This window comes from Anolis carolinensis, chromosome 4 (assembly GCF_035594765.1).
Source record: "Anolis carolinensis isolate JA03-04 chromosome 4, rAnoCar3.1.pri, whole genome shotgun sequence".
NCBI lineage: Eukaryota > Metazoa > Chordata > Lepidosauria > Squamata > Dactyloidae > Anolis > Anolis carolinensis.
Window position 1 is genome coordinate 140667702 of NC_085844.1, and position 18195 is coordinate 140685896.

The 18195-nt window shown below is 40.1% G+C and overlaps 1 protein-coding gene across 4 annotated transcripts in view; it reads left to right on the forward strand.

Annotated features, from left to right (window-relative positions):
• sema5a (semaphorin 5A) overlaps window positions 1-18195 on the forward strand; it is a 216724-nt gene that overhangs the window by 165366 nt on the left and 33163 nt on the right. For all 4 annotated transcript variants that reach the window (XM_062977930.1, XM_008109113.3, XM_062977931.1 and 1 more), the window contains 3 exons: window positions 1384-1527; window positions 10428-10575; window positions 14369-14594. In XM_062977930.1, coding sequence (XP_062834000.1) covers window positions 1384-1527; window positions 10428-10575; window positions 14369-14594 — 518 coding nt within the window. The remainder of the gene's footprint in view (window positions 1-1383; window positions 1528-10427; window positions 10576-14368; window positions 14595-18195) is intronic.

Here is an 18195-nt window from a genome sequence, read left to right on the forward strand (position 1 = left end):
TAACGATTACCTAATTTGATGTTTAATTGGCGTTTCCTGAATCCCTTCTTATCCAACATATTCACTTATCCTGCCGGCCTGTTTACGTTGGATAAGTGAGACTCTACTGTATATTTCTAATCTTATATTATCTGCTCAGAACTGGATTATATGAGGCCCCTTCTTCACAGCTGTATAAAATGCACACTGAAGTGGATTATATGGTAGTGCGGAGTCAAGATAATCCAGTGCAAAGCAGATAATATAAGATTATAAATGGGTTATATAGCTGTGTTGAAGGGCCTTGAGTCTACACTGCCATATAATCCAGTGCAAATTAGATAATCTGTGGAAGAAGTCTAAGTGAGGCCTAACTCTGCCTGTCCCCTAACTGAAACCTGGCTGTCCCTTGGTTGCTAGGCAACCAAGTGGGCAGAGATTAGCCCTCTAAACTGGCAGCAATTGGATAAAAAAAATTATTGCTCTCCCTCTAATTAGGACTTTATTTTTCTTTTCTTTTTGTTGTATCAACCTTGAGGCGTGGATGATGGGTTGTGTTGTCAAATTTTGAGGTTGGGGGGCCTGTACTTTTGTTGTTTTGTGAATTGCTGTGATGCCATCACTCTTTTATATATATAGATACAGGTACCAAAAATCTGAAAAAAAATCCAAAATGCAAACTCCTTATTATCCCAACCATTTCATGTATTGTTTTGGGTGGTTGAGAATCTAGCCACAAGTACTGTAATAGGTTTGGATAATTTTCCACACCATGAGTCATGAAGAAATGTTATTTTATAAATGCATATAGAAAGGTTTTGTTATTTAATACAGATTGCTTCTTCTTTTGTTTGTGACTTTAGAATTATCCTCTCTCCATTTCTGAATATTAATTAATAGTTAAGATCCTGGCACTCTTTTCAATTTAGAAACATAGATCTTCTTAGTGTAGTTTATGCTGCATGAACTTATTCTTTTCCAATGTAGGGTAATCCTGCATTTGCTCATAGTAAGTTAGCTTTAAAGTTGTTTGTTCTTATTGACATCCAAAGGTTTTATAACCCTAAAAATAAATGCTTTTTCCATTTCTATTAACAGTTTCTGAAATGTAATGCTCCAAGTTTAGTGCCAGGGTTTCTCAGTAGCAGATGGGATGGATCAGATCCTTCTGGCAGAAGAGGACAATGTGTGTAACATTCCTTAGTATCTTTCTAAAACACTCGCTGATATTTGTTTTTTTAAGTGATGATGCAAAGGGTGTTCATACTTTCTTTTCCCATTGCCTGATTTGTTGAGGTTTTCCCCAAACAGCTCTCTTTGTCCCTCTTCATTGCAGGGTTGATATATGTGGTTTATAAACTATTCCTTCCCCCCCCCCCCCCCCCGCTGTTCTTTTTCTTACAGGAATGGAGGCTGGACTCCTTGGACATTGTGGTCTCCTTGCAGTACCTCCTGTGGGATAGGCTTTCAAGTCCGCCAGCGTTCCTGCACCAATCCAAGCCCTCGACATGGAGGCCGTGTCTGTGTGGGACAGAACCGTGAAGAAAGGTAAAGCTCTTCCCCATATCATTTGCTTCCCTTTCAGTACGTTTTTCTCTCCCTTTTATTACCCCTCCTTTGTGAAATTCCTTTTCTGTGTCCTCAGTTCATATCTTGGCTTGCAGCTTCATTGCTGTTACCAAGGAAATGAAAATGCAGTTCAGTTTCCAACTTTTGTTTAATGAAGGCCTCCCAAAATCAGTATTGCGAGAAGGCTGTGCTTCCCCTAGAAAACTGATAATGGCTACCAAGTATCCGCTTGCAAAATAATCCAGTAAGAAGTCGTGTATGGCTATAGCACTATGGCCCCAGCTATATTGCCATAAAACGCAGTTTGAACTGCATTACAGGCAGTCCCTGAGTTAAAAACATCCGACTAGCAGAAGAATGGGGTTGAGACAACCGGAAGCAAGAGAAATCTATCTCTTGAAATGGAAATTCACTGTTGGAAGTTATCATGGCGAAAAGGTGCCTCCACTAAAGCTTTAACACCAATTTTTGTTTCCTCAACAAGCCAATTTTGTCAAAATCCAATTATCACAGGGACAGAAAGTGATGTGAAATTTATTTATTTACGACATTTATATCCTGCCCTTCTCACTCTGAAGGGTACTCAGACAGGCTTACAAGTTATATATGTACTTACAACATATTATATTATTAGCATAGTTCAATATTAGTATTATATATTACTATATTGTACTATACCACTATACTGCAATATAATTAGTAATTACATGTAATATATAATAATATATTACTATATTGTATTATTAGTATTATATTGTATTACATTATATTGTATATATTGTACTATACCACTATACTGTAATATTATTAGTAATATTACATGTAATATATAATATACAATTATTATATTGTATTATTATTAGCATTATATTATATTACAAATCTTCTGAACAGTGGCACAGACAGCAAAGCAAACATCACAGGGATATTAACTCTTCCCTAAGCTATCCTAAATTTTTGTGTGTGTGTGTGTGTCTATCTATCTATCTCTGGAGTTACACTGTTCTGACTTACATACAAATTCAACTTAAGAACAAACCTACAGAACCTATCTTGTTCTGCCTTACATGGTCAGAATGTGCTTTCCTGGAGGATTTGGCCTCTTTTGAAGTTGTCTGCTGATGAAGGATGGATGTAAATAGATGTGTGGGAGGGGGCAATGGATCAGTGAGAATGGGCTGTGTGTGGATGGATATGTTGGAATGGAGAATAGAAGGATGGCTCTGACTGTGTATAAAAGGGGGGGGGGTGTGGTGGTTTTAATGGAGAAGAAATAACATGTTGGTTGGCATCACCAGCATTAGCATCTTGACTTCCGCCAAGTTACCCCAAGTGAACATATCTTATAAACTTCCCTTATATGTGGTTTATAATGTTGTCATCTTCAAGCTTTTTTAGATAGTGCAGAAAACAAATTGAAATAGGTTTTAATGGATTTAACTTTGAGATGTCCCATCCTGTCTAATGTACAGTGTAGACTGCAACTCTGAGATCAAGCTTGTGCTCAGCATACATAAGGTTTCAAGCTCAATCCTCAGTAGCCTTTGCTAAAAGCATATGTTTGCAGGAATTTGGGCAGGCAGAGACAGGCTCCATTGAGACACCTTCATCTTTGTCCTCTGAGATAGAGAGGAAACGACAAGTGGTACAATGATTCTTTGTGTCTGACATTATTTCTGATTATTTGACTGTACTTCAGCTCCATAAAACAGTCAGCCTTAACAGATTATGTAAATCATGTTTATTGATGCCGAAATGAAATATTGCTCCTAAACTGACAAAGCAGCAGGAGTTACAACACAAATGTGTGTACTCGGATGAAAAAGATGCAGATCATCAAATTTCCATTTTGTGTGCATGTTCTCAAGAGGGATGGAAAGAATATTCATCATTATTCATTCTCATTTTTAAAAAAGTTTATTGACAGTTGGAAAGTTTGGTCAGAACATTTCAAAGTGCAACAGAAGGATTATTGTGTGCAGTAAAACATTTGGGGATTTCATGCATAAAACCTTGTTTTCTGCACAGAAAATGGGTTTTCTTTCAAAAAGTGTTTGTGTGCACCAAACCAATACATTTTCTCCTCAAAATAATTCCTTCACATCATTTTAGGATTTTAAAATACAGGCTTATTTTCTGCTGTAGCTACTGTGATTATGTGTCCAAAATAATATAGCCTTTATATTCCTAGTATATAGGATATTAGTTTTATTCCCAGTTTATTACCAAAACCTACTCTTTATAGCATTGTTATAAAATTTATTATGTAAAGCAAGGTTGGCAAAGTGTAGCCTTTTGGCTGTTTCTCATTCTAAAGCCCTCAGTGAATGACCTACCATTTTAGCCCCAAATAGCAATTTGTTTTCTAAATGTATATTTGCCTCTCCTGAGCTTGTGTGTGTGTGGATGTGTGTGTGTGTGTATGTGTGTGTGTGTGTGTGTGTGTGTGTGTGTGGTATATCAGCTATTTGGGCCAGCTGAAATTTTTGAACATGTTTCAAAGGCAGCCCCATGTAGAGTGCGTAACAGAAATCCAAATAGGATATACCCAAGGCATGTACCACAGTGACTGGATAGGCCTTTTCTTGGAACAGATGCAGTTGTTGCTCTAGCTTTAATTGTACAAAAGCACTCATTGTCACTTTTGAAACCTAGGTCTCCAGGTTCAGAGTTGAATCTGGAAGCACCCCAAACTACAAACCTTTGTTTTTAGGGGAAACGTAACCCATGTAGCATGACAGATACCTATTCCCTAATGTATCTTTTGACTGACCAGAATCACCTCTGTCTTGTCTGGATTAAATTTCAATCTGTTTACAGTTATCCAGTTCATTACAGCCAGCAACAGTTTAGTATAGGAGCAACTTTTTTAGAATTAGGTGAAAAGAAGTATCCTGCTTGTTGATCTTAATGATTATTTTTATTGATGTTGATGTTTTTTTACTGGGATAATTGTTTTATTGCTTTGTTACTGTTATTTGTTTGTTTTATCGGGCCAGGCCCCATGTAAGCCGCCCCAAGTCCCTTTGGGGAGATGGGGCGGGGTATAAAAATAAAGTTGTTGTTGTTATTATTATTATTATTATTATTATTATTATTATTATTATTATTATTATTATTATTATGAAGTAATAGAGTTGGATATCATAAGCATATTGAGTTTCTTAACAAGGCTGAGTAATGTATTTTTGGGGAGAACTGTATTTTAGGGGGGAGCCGGGTAAGTGATTCAAAAGATTATCACTGTTGCTTCCCTGCTCCAGAAAATGTCCTGGACTGGACCCTTAAAGGGGGGGAGGCTAGTCTAGTTGTTACTGGACTTAAGGTAGATATTTTGGGAGACTTTTATAGTCTCTGCGGTTGAAAGGTAGGAGTCAACTCTCATCTGTTTCTCTGTTTTCGATGACTTGTGGGCCCCTGTTTCATAGTTGGGGCTGATCCGGGTTCTTTTCTTCCCCCTGGGGGACATTTTGAACTGTGGGTCTTGGGTCATCTGGTGTGAGCTACTCTGCGTTCAGGAGCTTAGTTCAGGAGCTGCTAGTTGGTTGCCATCTTGGCCCTCCCCTTCCATAAGCAGGTGGCACAAAGTGCTTGAAATTGAACTGGGAGATCAGTATGTTAGGGAAAAAACTATGAATAACCAGTGGAAAGTCTTTAATGAGACCTATGTACACATGCTGTCGGTGTTTTGAGATCATGTATGCATATTCACATTGAGTGCATAATTGTGCCCTCCCCTCAGATTTTATTTGCACTGCAACTCCCATCAGTCCTTGCCAATGGAGGTGCTAGTAGGCTATATGACTAAAATGTTCTCTCCTTTGTTTTGCACAGGAGAGAATGCCTCATTTATAAGAAAAGTACTTCTCTTTGTAAGCAATTAAAATTTGCTGCATGATTAAGCAGAGGCATTACTTCAGTCATTAAATGTTTTTAATTGCTCAATCTAATTGATTATATATCTTTTCCCTAGTGATTAACATAGATATGTCTGTGCGCAACATAGATTTGACTGTTGTGATTCATTCTTTTTGCTTTGTCACAGTTCTTGGTATATATTGGAAAACATGTTTTTGCACTATAACTGTGAGAATCCAGAGGGCCATGCTGGCTGAGGGATGCTGGGAGTTATAGCCCCAAAAAGTAATCTTTCAAAGCTATGGTTATTACTAAGGTCTCTTCCACACAGCTGAATAAAATCCCACGTTTTCGGCTTTGAACTGGAATATATGGCAGTGTGGATTCATACAACCCAGTTCAAAGCAGATGTTAAGGGATTTTCTGCCTTGATAGAATCATAGAATCATAGAATAGTAGAGTTGGAAGAGACCTCATGGGCCATCCAGTCCAACCCCCCGCTAAGAAGCAGGAAATCGCATTCAAAGCACCCCTGACAGATGGCCATCCAGCCTCTGCTTAAAAGCCTCCAAAGAAGGAGCCTCCACCACAGCCCGGGGCAGAGAGTTCCACTGCCGAACAGCCCTCACAGTGAGGAAGTTCTTCCTGATGTTCAGGTGGAATCTCCTTTCCTGTAGTTTAAAGCCATTGTTCCGTGTCCTAGTCTCAGGGCAGCAGAAAACAAGCTTGCTCCCTCCTCCCTATGACTTCCCCTCACATATTTGTACATGGCTATCATGTCTCCTCTTAGCCTTCTCTTCTGCAGGCTAAACATGCCCAGTTCTTTAAGCCTCTCCTCATAGGGCTTGTTCTCCAGACCTTTGATCATTTTAGTTGCCCTCCTCTGGACGCATTCCAGCTTGTCAACATCTCCCTTCAACTGTGGTGCCCAGAATTGGACACAGTATTCCAGGTGTGGTCTGACCAAAGCAGAATAGAGGGGTAGCATGACTTCCCTGGATCTAGATGCTATACCCCTATTGATGCAGGCCAGAATCCCATTGGCTTTTTTAGCTGCCGCATCACATTGTTGGCTCATGTTTAACTTGTTGTCCACGACGACTCCAAGGTCTTTTTCGCACACACTGCTGTCAAGCCAGGCGTCCCCCATTCTGTATCTTTGATTTCTATTTTTTCTGCCGAAGTGCAGTATCCTGCATTTGTCCCTGTTGAACTTCATTTTGTTAGTTTCGGCCCATCTCTCTAGTCTGTCAAGATCGTTTTGAATTCTGCTCCTGTCTTCTGATATTCTGAGATATGGCTGTGTAGAAGGGCCCTAGGTTTCCTGATGATGCAACATGCCCTCTTTCCCAATTGCATCAGTTGGGAAGGCCATACAATGCTAATCAAGGTTACCGACTTCCACGTTCACACTCGCCTCAAGCAGACAAGAGCAGACAAGAGTTCTTTCTCCCACCCTGGACATTCCACAGCCCACTTGCCTGGTTTCCAATAAGCCTCACAACCTCTGAGGATGCCTGCCATAGATGTGGGCAAAACGTAAGAAGAGAATGCTTCTGGAACATGGCCATACAGCTCAGAAAACTCACAGCAACCCACTGAACAGTTCTGTTTTCTCACTTACAAGAATGGTTTAATTATAATTATTATTATAATGAGCATCTGTTTCTGCTCTTTTTATGTGAAGCATGTATTCTTCCACAAAAAAGTATAAGGAATTCTTTTCCAGGAAATCAGCTTCATCTTGCAATTGTTTGGGAGAAGGAACTAGACCCAGCTTATGTGAATTTTTCATTTTCTTACTTTTCCTCCTCCTCCTTTGAACCCCCTCCCCATCTACAAATAGCAATTGTTGTCTTTGGGGAAATTGAGTATGGCCTCATTCAGTGCATCAAGGGTCATATCACAGGCCTCGCCATTTTTCCATGTCACCCTCTCACTTCTGCCCTCATCATTTCAAGACGCTGGGTCAGTACAGAGGTCAGCAATTTCACAGATCTAAGATTCTCGCCTGGATTGTTTTGTAGAATCCCTACAAATTATAAGCCCTCTGGGTCCTGAGCAGGGAAAATGTGAAGAAATGAGCAGGGAGGAGGAGAGCAGCAGGGGAAAAACACTTCCTGCTAGCTTGAAATGCTTCCAAAAAGAGAATTAATCGGACTTTGGTCAAAATCCCACGTTCCAGCAGATTCAACCCCGCAATGTATTTGAAATATATCTGAGACTTCTGGTGCTTTTTACCCCCCCTTCTTCCTCACTGCCACAACTTCACTTATATGCTGATGATGATTCAAACTGGAAGATATGAAGTTGATTTATGTCTTGTTCTGTTTTATGTGAAGCAAAATGGTTTTTAGAAATACTCGAGCCTGAATCTAAACCCTTGTACATCTGCCAAACTCTAGTTTGTCAGTTGTTACAAACAGAATAGTCAGAGACACCAGGATCAGGAGGTGGGTTTTGGTGCTGTTTCACCTACCAACAGGCAATGGCATAGCCCTGCCAAATATCAACTTCGCTTCATGTCTTGTTCTATTTTATAAGAAGCAAAAGTTTTTTATTTCTCGCAACACTCTAGCCTGAATCTAAACCCTTGTTCATCCTTGAACTCTAGTTTGTCAACTATTACAAATAGTGAGTGTGTGTGCCTGTGTCAGAGACACCAGGATCAGGAGGTGAGCGGGGGCACTGTTTCACCTACCAACTGGCAATGCAAAAGCCCTGACATGAGGCCAACCTTTGATTGTAATCCTCGATCACATTACACATTAGTACATTCCATTGGTTTTCATCGGATGGATAAGTCCTCCGTCTGGGCATGGTGTCATTGTGCAGCTTCAGGTCTATCTTTGACCTTCATGGGGCAGGGGTTCCAAAATTCCCTTGCGTAGGTGTGCATGGCATCAGATTATTTAGGTTTAAACATAACCGTGCTGCAGTGTGGTAGTAAAAGCTTTCCCCTGTGCTCTTTCCCTGTTGCTTCAGTTAATTTAAGGCAGTGCATAGCTGATGGCAGCCTCCTTTATCCACCAGTGAATCTTTATATGACAGTATATCAGTGGTGGCACATCAACATCCATAATGAGAGGACAAATTGCCAATTCCAGTCCACTTTTCAAAACATAGGAGGACATCTCTCTGTGTTGTTGAAGGATTTCATGGCCGGAATTATTGGGTTGCTGTGAGTTTTCCAGGCTGTGTGGCCATGTTCCAGAAGCATTCTTTCCTGACATTTTGCCTACATCTATGGCAGGCATCCCCAGGGGTTGTGAGGAAACTATGCAGTTGGGGTTCATATATCTGTGGAATGTTCAGGGTGGGAGAAAGAACTCTTGTCTGTTTGAGACAGGTGTGAATGACCTCACAACCCCCGAGGGTGCCTGCCATAGATGCAGGTGAAACGTCAGGACAGCATGCTTCTGAAACATGGCCATACAGTCCGGAAAACTCACAGCAACCCAGACACCTCTGTGTTTCTTGTCCTCAGTTCTCTAAATAAAGAACAATATGAATTAAACCTTTTCACATAATCTGCGGTTGCTGCTGCATTTAATTTGAACGGCTCCACTGCTCAATAAACTCTAATGATTTCTAATACTTAAGACAGTAAAAATAGAAATGTACAGTGGCTCTTACTAATCTGCATATAAATGGCATATCAGAACAAAGATTGATCCCCCCTACAAATTGGCTTTTAAAATAATTGTTACTCAGTTCAGACAGCATAACCTTGTGGTTGTTTTTATATGCTCAGGTAAGTTGGACAATCCATTGCAGATTTCATGGAGTCTTGTAATAATAATAATAACCTGTTACCTATAAATCATGATAAGACCAAAGCTGGTTGGATTTATTATCTATTATAGACAATGAATCATTTTTATAGAATTAAATAAAGGAGAAATGACAAACCTGGAGAAGTGATGTCCAAAACATTCAGGATGTTAAATGGCATTGTTATTTTGGAATCCAGTTTTTCAGAACCTGATGACTTAATTACAGTCTTACATACTGAGAACTGGACAGAGAAATGGTGGAGATACAATAGGGACAGTTTTTGCATACACTTGAAATCTCAAGGACCAAAAAACTATTCTTTCAGATGAAGTATGCTATTATGTTTAGTGGAAATCATCATGGTACTTTGGAGAACACACCCTGTTCTCCTTGGCGCTAAATACTAGGTTTTATTCATTGTATATGTGTGCTTTTTTCCAACAGTGGGTTAGTATTGTGTGTATGAATGCCAGAGACTGGTAGTTCTGCAGGATAAAACAACTCATTCAGAGAAATAATTCTGGATTTTTAAAGCCTGTTTTAAGAGGATTAAACCACTAGTTGAATTTAAATGTAAAAACAGATGGGTTAAATGATCTGATGTAAAGTCTACTCTGTGATATAATATGGTCTGTATAATTTGATATTGGTTGATCTGAGTGTTTCAGGCTGCATCTGAAACAGGCTGTAGAATGAATGCAATTTGACACTGATTTAACTGCCAGGGTTCAATATGAAATCATGGGAGCTGTAGTTTTACCAGATCTCATCCAAGGAATGCTGGTGCCTCACCAATTTGCAAATCCTTAGATTCTATAACATTGAGCCAAGATAATTAAAGTGGTATCAAACTCCATTCATTCTACAGTGTCCTTATGTCACAGAATGTATGGTTAGTTCCAATGCCATTATGTACAAATTGTGGAAGGCATCCCAGAATTGTCCTAGCACTTTTCCCTATTTTTTCCTTATCACAGAATATTATTTTTTGAGGGGATGAGCAAGATGTACGTTTTAGACTGATAGTGCTAGGAGCTTCATATCCAGAAGATCCTGAAAGCAGTTCATTATACATCTTGCATGCCTAGTTCTCATAGTTTCAGCACATGTGGTGAGGTTATAAAGGTGGTGAGAATCCATTCCCCACCATTAGCTATGCTGCCAACCCCCTTCTTAAGTAACATAGTACAAACTGCTGAAAGCAGGCATACAGTTCCTTTTCTCTTGTGCTTCCTTTATTACAGATATTGTAACGAGCACTTGCTGTGCTCCCCACAAGTCTTCTGGACCGGTTGGGGTACATGGGAACGTTGCACAGCCCAGTGTGGAGGAGGGATTCAGGCCCGCCACAGAATTTGTGAGAATGGCCCCGATTGTCCTGGTTGCAACATTGTGAGTGACACCTGCATTAATTGCTCTGCTTTAGAGCTGGGTGGGATGACGCTTAAGTGTTCTGTTTACTCGGTGTTGTATTTTAAAAAATAATCTACTTGTCATCACTTTTTTGCAATTTTCCAAACTTGCTTTGCTCATTTTTGTTACTGTGTGTTCATGTTTATGTGTGTGGGTGTTAAAGGATTATTAAGAAACTAACATACCCTTTTACAAATTAATAGAAAAGGATACTCTTTATATAGCCACCCAAACAAACAATTGGGCCATGGTGGCACAATGGGTTAAACCCTTGTGCCGCCGAACTGCTGACCTGAAGGTTGTCAGTTCAAAGCCACGAGACGGGTCAAGCTCCTGTTTGTAAGCTCCACCTAGCAGTTCAAAAACATGCAAATGTAAGTAAATAGTTACCACTTCAGCGGGAAAAGGCAAAGAGTCTTGCCAGCCACAGTCTTGCCAGCCACATGAACAGGAAGTGACAACACAGGCTCCTCAGCTGGAAAATTGAGAAAAGCACCTCCCAGAGCCAGAGATGAGTACTTCCTCCAGAAGCTGGAAATGAAAGGAGAAGCCTCTGCCTTATTTTGTGTTTGTTTGTTCCAGTATATATGATTGTAAAGGCATTGAATGTTTGCCTATGTATGTAAATAAATGTTGTAATCTGTACTGAGTCCTCTAGGGGAGAAGGGTGGAATATAAATAAAGTGTATTATTATTATTATTATTATTATTATTATTAGCATTAGCGTTATTGTTGTTGTTGTTGTTGTTGTTAGCATTTCCACTTATATTACTTTAGGATAGTGGTGTCCAAACTTTGCTCTTCCAGGTGTTTTGGACTTCAGCTTCCAAAATTCCTGAGCATTGGACAAGCTGGCCAGGGTTTTTGGGAGTTGGAGTCCCAAACACCTTGAGGACCAAAGTTGGAGACCACTGCTTTAGAAAAATAACTATATCCTTGTGATCCTCAGCTCATTACTAGTAACTAAGTAAGTGGTAACACTAATTCCACTATTTTGTGGCCTTGTTATATATTGGTGACATAGGAGTATATTTGCATGATATCAAGTTTGGTCAGGGACAGTGTGCTGGTAAAATATATGCCTATTAAAGAATCTGGGCAGTGTTGTGCTTATACAGAATGGACCAAACTCCACACAGCCATTTAAAAACGGAATAACTTTTTATATTTATTCATTTTTGAAATAACATTTTCCAAATGACATAACATTTAGACTTTTTTTAGATTACTGGTAATTATAAAACACAATGTCATGCCACCTTGGGTACCTCTGTTTCCATATGGAGGCACTATACTTACCAAATAAGTCATTCCAATATCAAGCAAAGATGTTTTTAATCATCCAAGCATTTCAAAATGTCTCTCCACCCTAATTTAATTAGTTTTTTCTATTCTGCTGAGTTGTAGTGTTGTGTTGATTTGTTCTGTGTCCTTGTTCTAATGGATTTCTATTTATGATTATTTTATCACTGCCCTGATAATTTTACTGCTGAGCAGCCTAGAAATTCCTTAGATGAAATAAAACATACTGGATCAGTTTAAATCTCAGCAGTCGGCATTCCCCCAAGCTAGCTATTGTCTCTTCCCACAGATTGTATTTGCATGCTTCTGAAATGAAAGCTTTTTCTTTCTGAAGTGAAGAGGTAGTTATTTTAGTCTTTGTTGGAGAATCTTTATATCTGATTGGTAAATGAAGGTCAGAGAAAGAAGTCACATCATAAGAAGACACAAGGACCTGTAATGGTTTCATACAGAAGGATGTGTTTTGGCATTCAGCCTTCAGACATCAATGGTAGCACACAATGTTTGAAGGGAAAAAGCTTCTTTTTTTAGTCCTTGTAATTATGATTCTCATTTTGGACTACTGCTGTCGTCCGCTCACACTAACTATATATTTAGAGAAAAAAGCTAGGGGTGATGTTTAAAACAAAACTGGCCTGAGGACCTTAAATGGGAATACATGAAAGTAAACAAGCCATACAATAGCTTAACATGAGCAAAAGTGTAGATTTTTTACAAGCGAGGGCACACCCAGTGACAGCATAAGTTAGATTCCAGATAGCCATTCAGAAGCCTGAGTTCCCCATACTAATCTGTGGAAGGGCAACTTTTTTCATTTTCCTATGCCAACCATGATGCCATTGGGATAGGTTGCCACGGCTGACCATCTGCAAAATGAAAAGATACCACAAAAACCCTTATGGGAGCCAGTGAGGAAGCAGAAGTTGGGAAAATGACATTGTAGGACTACCACTCCCAGCATCCTCTTGAGTTAAAAGTTTTTTCCCCCCATTTTCAACCCCAAACCAATTTCCTCTATAGCTGATGTCCTGTTCAAGAATAAATCAAAGGACTGCTGTACAGGACCTAGAAATGCTACTGTTTGGTCAAAAATGCTAAAATACAATAAGTACATAGTCAAATCATCCCTTTCTTGTCCAGTTGGGCTGATGATACAAGGAGATCTTTAACATTACTCAGTGATAACACTATGATTTCTTTTTAACTTTTATGACAATATCCTATGAAATCCTGGGACTTGCAACTTAGAGAGGGATCTTGCATATTGTCAGCCAGAGAGCTTGTCAAATGTATTGTTATAATTTTATTGTGAACATCATCCAAGACTGGAGTTAAAATTGCTGGAAGAAACATTAACAACCTTAGATATGCAGATGATACCACTTTGATGGCTGAAAGCGAGGAGGAGCTGAGGAACCTTATAATCAAGGTGAAAGAAGAAAGTGCAAAAGCTGGGTTGCAATTAAACATCAAAGAAAACCAAGATTATGGCAACCAGACTGATTGATAACTGGCAAATAGAGGGAGAAAACGTGGAGGTAGTGACAGACTTTGTATTTCTAGGGGCAAAGATCACTGCAGATGCAGACTGCAGCCAGGAAATCAGAAGACATTTACTTCTTGGGAGGAGAGCAATGACCAATCTCATTAAATAGTGAAGAGACATCACACTGGCAATGAAGGTCTGCATAGTTAAAGCAGTGGTATTCCCCGTAGTAACCTATGGATGTGAGAGCTGGATCATAAGGAAGGCTGAGCGAAGGAAGATAGACGTTTTCAAACTGTGGTCTGGAGGAAAATTCTGAGAGTGCCTTGGACTACAAGAAGATCAAACTAGTCCATACTCTGGGAAATAAAGCCCAACTTCTCACTGGAGGGAAGGATATTAAAGGCAAGGATGAAGTACTTTGGTCACATAATGAGAAGACAGGAAAGCTTGGAGAAGATAATGATGTTGGGGAAAATGCAAGGAAAAGGAAGAGGCACCAACCAAGGATAAGATGGATGGATGGTATCCTTGAAGTGACTGACTCATCCTTGAAGGTGATGATGGCCAACAGGAAGCTCTGGTGTGGGCTGGTGTATGAGGTCACAAAGAGTCAGAAGTGACTGAACGAATAAACAACAAATCATTTTAAGAGCAATACTGGGAGTGCTAACAAGTTATTCTATTCTTAATAAATTCATCACTTATTAACTAACTAACCTAATAGCTACTTGCTTAAAGTCTTATAGTGAAATCTGGTTGGGCATATTTTTAGTTTGCACAATAATGAATGCTATCAGTTTTTATAAAGCAGTCTTTGTAGATGTGTTGGTGTTCAGACAATAATAACCTTCAGACTTAAACACTTTGATTATTGTGTTTAAAGCTATGGTTGAGGAAAGACTGAACTGGGTACAGAGATTCTAGTTATATGTAAAAGCCATCTTATATTCTAAATTAAAGCAAGTGACAATTTCTTTCAGGAATATCAAGCTTGCAATACAAGCCCCTGTCCCGAACTGAAAAAGACCACACCATGGACACCGTGGAGTCCCGTAAACATCTCTGATAATGGCGGCCACTACGAGCAACGGTTCCGATATACTTGCAAGGCCCGGCTGCCTGATGCAAACTTGTTGGATGTAGGAAGGCAGCGGATTGAAATGCGTTACTGTTCTAGTGATGGTTCCACCGGATGCTCCACCGATGGTAAGCAGCCATTTTTGCAGCATCTTAGCTTGTGGGCAAGTCAGCAGGTAGCCAGATACCGTGTTTCCCCTAAAATAAGACACTGTCTTATATTTTTTTGGCTCTAAAGACCCCCTAGGTCTTACTTTCGGGGGAGGTCTTATTTCACTCACTTCTCCTCCACCACGGCAGCGGTGTGCAGGAGAAGGAGCGAAAGAGAGCCATTGCCAGCCAAGAAAGAGAAGAAGGGCTCCTCCTTCATGGGCGAAAGAGAGCACCTTCGCCGCCCGGGAAAGAGTGGAAGGGACCCCTCCTCTCCTTCCCGGGCGGCGAAAGAGAGCGCCTTTGCCGCCCGGGAAGGAGAGGAAGGGCCGCCTAGGTCTTACTTTCGGGGGGTGTCTTATATTAGACAATCCCCCCAAATTTCTACTAGGTCTTATTTTATGGGAATGTCTTGTTTTCGGGGAAACACGGTAGATAATGCTGAAGGGTTTGGTTTGCTTAGTATTGACTGTATCCCAAGCAAACCCTTCCAGGGTTCCAATTCAACATTGTAACCCTTTGCCTTCTTGTTACTGAAAAATAAATAAAATGGATACTTTTATAGATCTTTCCACATACAGTGTTCCCTCACTTATCGCGGGGGTTACGTTCCAGGACCACCTGTGATAAGTGGAAATTTGCGAAGGGCACTATTTTTATTTTAATATCTAAACATTATTTTAATAGTTAACTGGCCTTTCTCCCCCTTGCAAGCCCCGGGGAAAGTGAAGCCTTTCTTACCAGCACCGGTGGGCCCCTTGCTTGGTGCCTGCTTTGGTTGTCTCTGCTCCTGCAGCCAGGGAAGAAGACACTACTTTGCCCAGTAAGTGAGTGAGCGAAGGAGGGCAGAGTGAGGGCAGGTGGCAGCAGAGAAGGAAGAGGGGACAGGACTTTCGAGTCCCTCTTCCAAGTCCTCCATGTTTCCCAGGATGGCCTGGCTGGAACGGGTGGCAGAAAAAGAAGCCTGGCCACCCTCACTCTCTCACCCACACACCCAACCACCCTCCCTCCCTTGCTCACTTTCTTACTGGGCGGGGCGGTGTCTTCTTCCCTAGCTGCAGGAACAGAGGCAGCTAGAGCAACATGGCAGGCACCAAGCACGGGGCCCACCGGTGCTGGTAAGAAAGGCTTCACTCTCCCCACGGCTTGCAAGGGGGAGAAAGGCCACTTATGTAACTATTAAAAGCAGCAATGGGGGCAGATAAATAAATAAATAAATAGAATTTCCCACAAAACAGTGAGTCTGCGATAAGCGAACCGCGAAGTAGTGGGGGAACACTGTATATACATCTATATCAAACTTGTAATATAAAACACATTTAAGCTGTGAGTAACTGGAAACAATTACATTGGTACATCAATTGAGCTATTAGCAGGATATAACAAAGACCAGGCCACACATACTGGGCACAACTATGGGAAGTTTTTACCCCTCATGCTGAAACCCTTCATGCTGAAACCACAATATTTCAAATTCATAACAACTTGTTTTATAGGAGGTTACCTGCTATACTTCAAAACATAAAAGCATGAATGTGGCAAGTGTTTAAAAGCATGTCTGATTTAGATAATGCATTATTAAATTTATAGTGAATGCTCACTAAGCAGGATGTATTTTGAATGTTTGTTTTCATAATGTATTATTTTAGAAATGGATCTTACAAAAAGTGTATTGTGCTCTATTAATGTGGGTTTTTTATTGCTATATAGTTTCTGCAGTGGCAGTTAAAGCCACCACAAACCAGTTCCTTGAAATATGGGAAGACAACACAACAGAACTGTAATGCAACTATTTGGCAGCCATATCATTTGCACATTTTACACATTACCATTTCTTTATTGTCCTTGACCATCTTACAGCCCAATGCTGTGCATGCTTGCTGAAAAACAATGTCATTTTTTCACAATAATTGCCCATGAAGAGGGACACTGGCCTTATTTATCTTGGCAGAAAATTATATCTGTCCTTTGTCGGAATCCAGTAAACATCAGTCAAGATGGTGAACGTCAACAAGATAAAGTCAGAACCAATAAGAAATAGGGAGCTATTAGCACACTTAGAAAAAAAATCAGCAAAAATAATATTTAAAGAAACTTTACCTTGAAATATACTCAATCAACAACCTGAGCATGCTCAGAGCTCACAAAATGCATGACATGTATGACAGCAGGAAGGAAGGTGAATATAATGGAATGGAGTATCAGGAAAAAAGATGACTGGGTTATGTAAAATTTGAACCAGACCATGCATTTCTCTACTTTGTTTTAGATCCAAACTCAGCAACACCAACAAGCACTTATGTCAAAATGTAGAATGTAGAAACATCTGGAATCATTTTACAACTATGTATTATCATCGGGAAAATGTAGCAGTTAGAGAGTGTAGTTTGCCTATGGGTGCATAGTATATGAATGGCAGATGAAACATTTAAATCTGGGTTCCCTTGTTCAGTCTTTTAGCTGTTGTACTAGCTCTTTTTCATTAATTTCCCTCAGCTTGTGGTCTATTTTTGTATGCGGACCCTCTCAAGCGCTGAAATGCCAGGAAACTTTTAATTAAGGGGGAACAAAGTTGCATGAGACAAAAGCCTTTAAATATTTGAAGACCTGCCAGAAAGAGGAGGAGTTGCCATTGTCGTCTTTTGGGCAAGACTCAAAGATGAGGAGAAGCAATGGACAAGTTGTAACAACATGCATGTAGGTGGAGTCTTAGGAAATGACTTATAATGGCTGTAACGGCGCCATTGTATCTAGAAGGTTTAAAGGCTGGGACAGGTAGGCAGTGTAAAGGGATGTGTTAATTCTGAATGTTCCTGTAACAGAGAGTGTAGGAAGAGATGGTCCCTCTGGAATTTCAAAGAAGTGACAGTACATTGTGAAATTCCATGTTCTTTGTGTATTCTAAGTGTACCCAATAATTTCAGAAACTCTAGTGTGTATTTCTGTGTGCATATGGAAGAGAGTCAGAAGGAACAAAGCAGCTGCAGGGAGAAAACAAGATGAAACAGGGAGAAATAGAAGAGCCTGAGAGCAGTCACAGTTTTTAATGACTCAAAAAGGGGGGCAAGTCTGGTTGACTCTGGCTGATTCACTGTTGGGTTTGTTTAAGCCAGGAATAGGTGAAATCTGTTCTGTGGTTTACTTCCCAACTTTAAAAAAGCTGCTTCTTGGTCTATAATATGTATTCATTTGTTTCATGTATAACTTCCCTCACTATGAGACCCAAGGTGGCTGAATTCAGCAGCACAGCGGAAATGTTGCCAATAATAATGTATAGGGTATTTCCGGGGATAAGAAATGAATGACAAGTCAGCAGTCAAGTTGCAGCAGCAAAAAGAGAAAATGCAACATTAAATAAAATAGAGAAGCAATGTCCCTATTTGGGAAATATTTAGAATACAGTACAACCCCTGTATCTGCAGGATTGGTTCCTATGTGTCACCTACTTTCGTTGAACAAAATATATAATCTCTAGGAATGTTCTTAGGCCGTCCATGTCATTCTATGGTATGCTTCTGGCAGAATGTATATGGAGCCACCTGGAGGACTTAGCAAAGTCCTAGAGAGAGTTCCTCTCCAG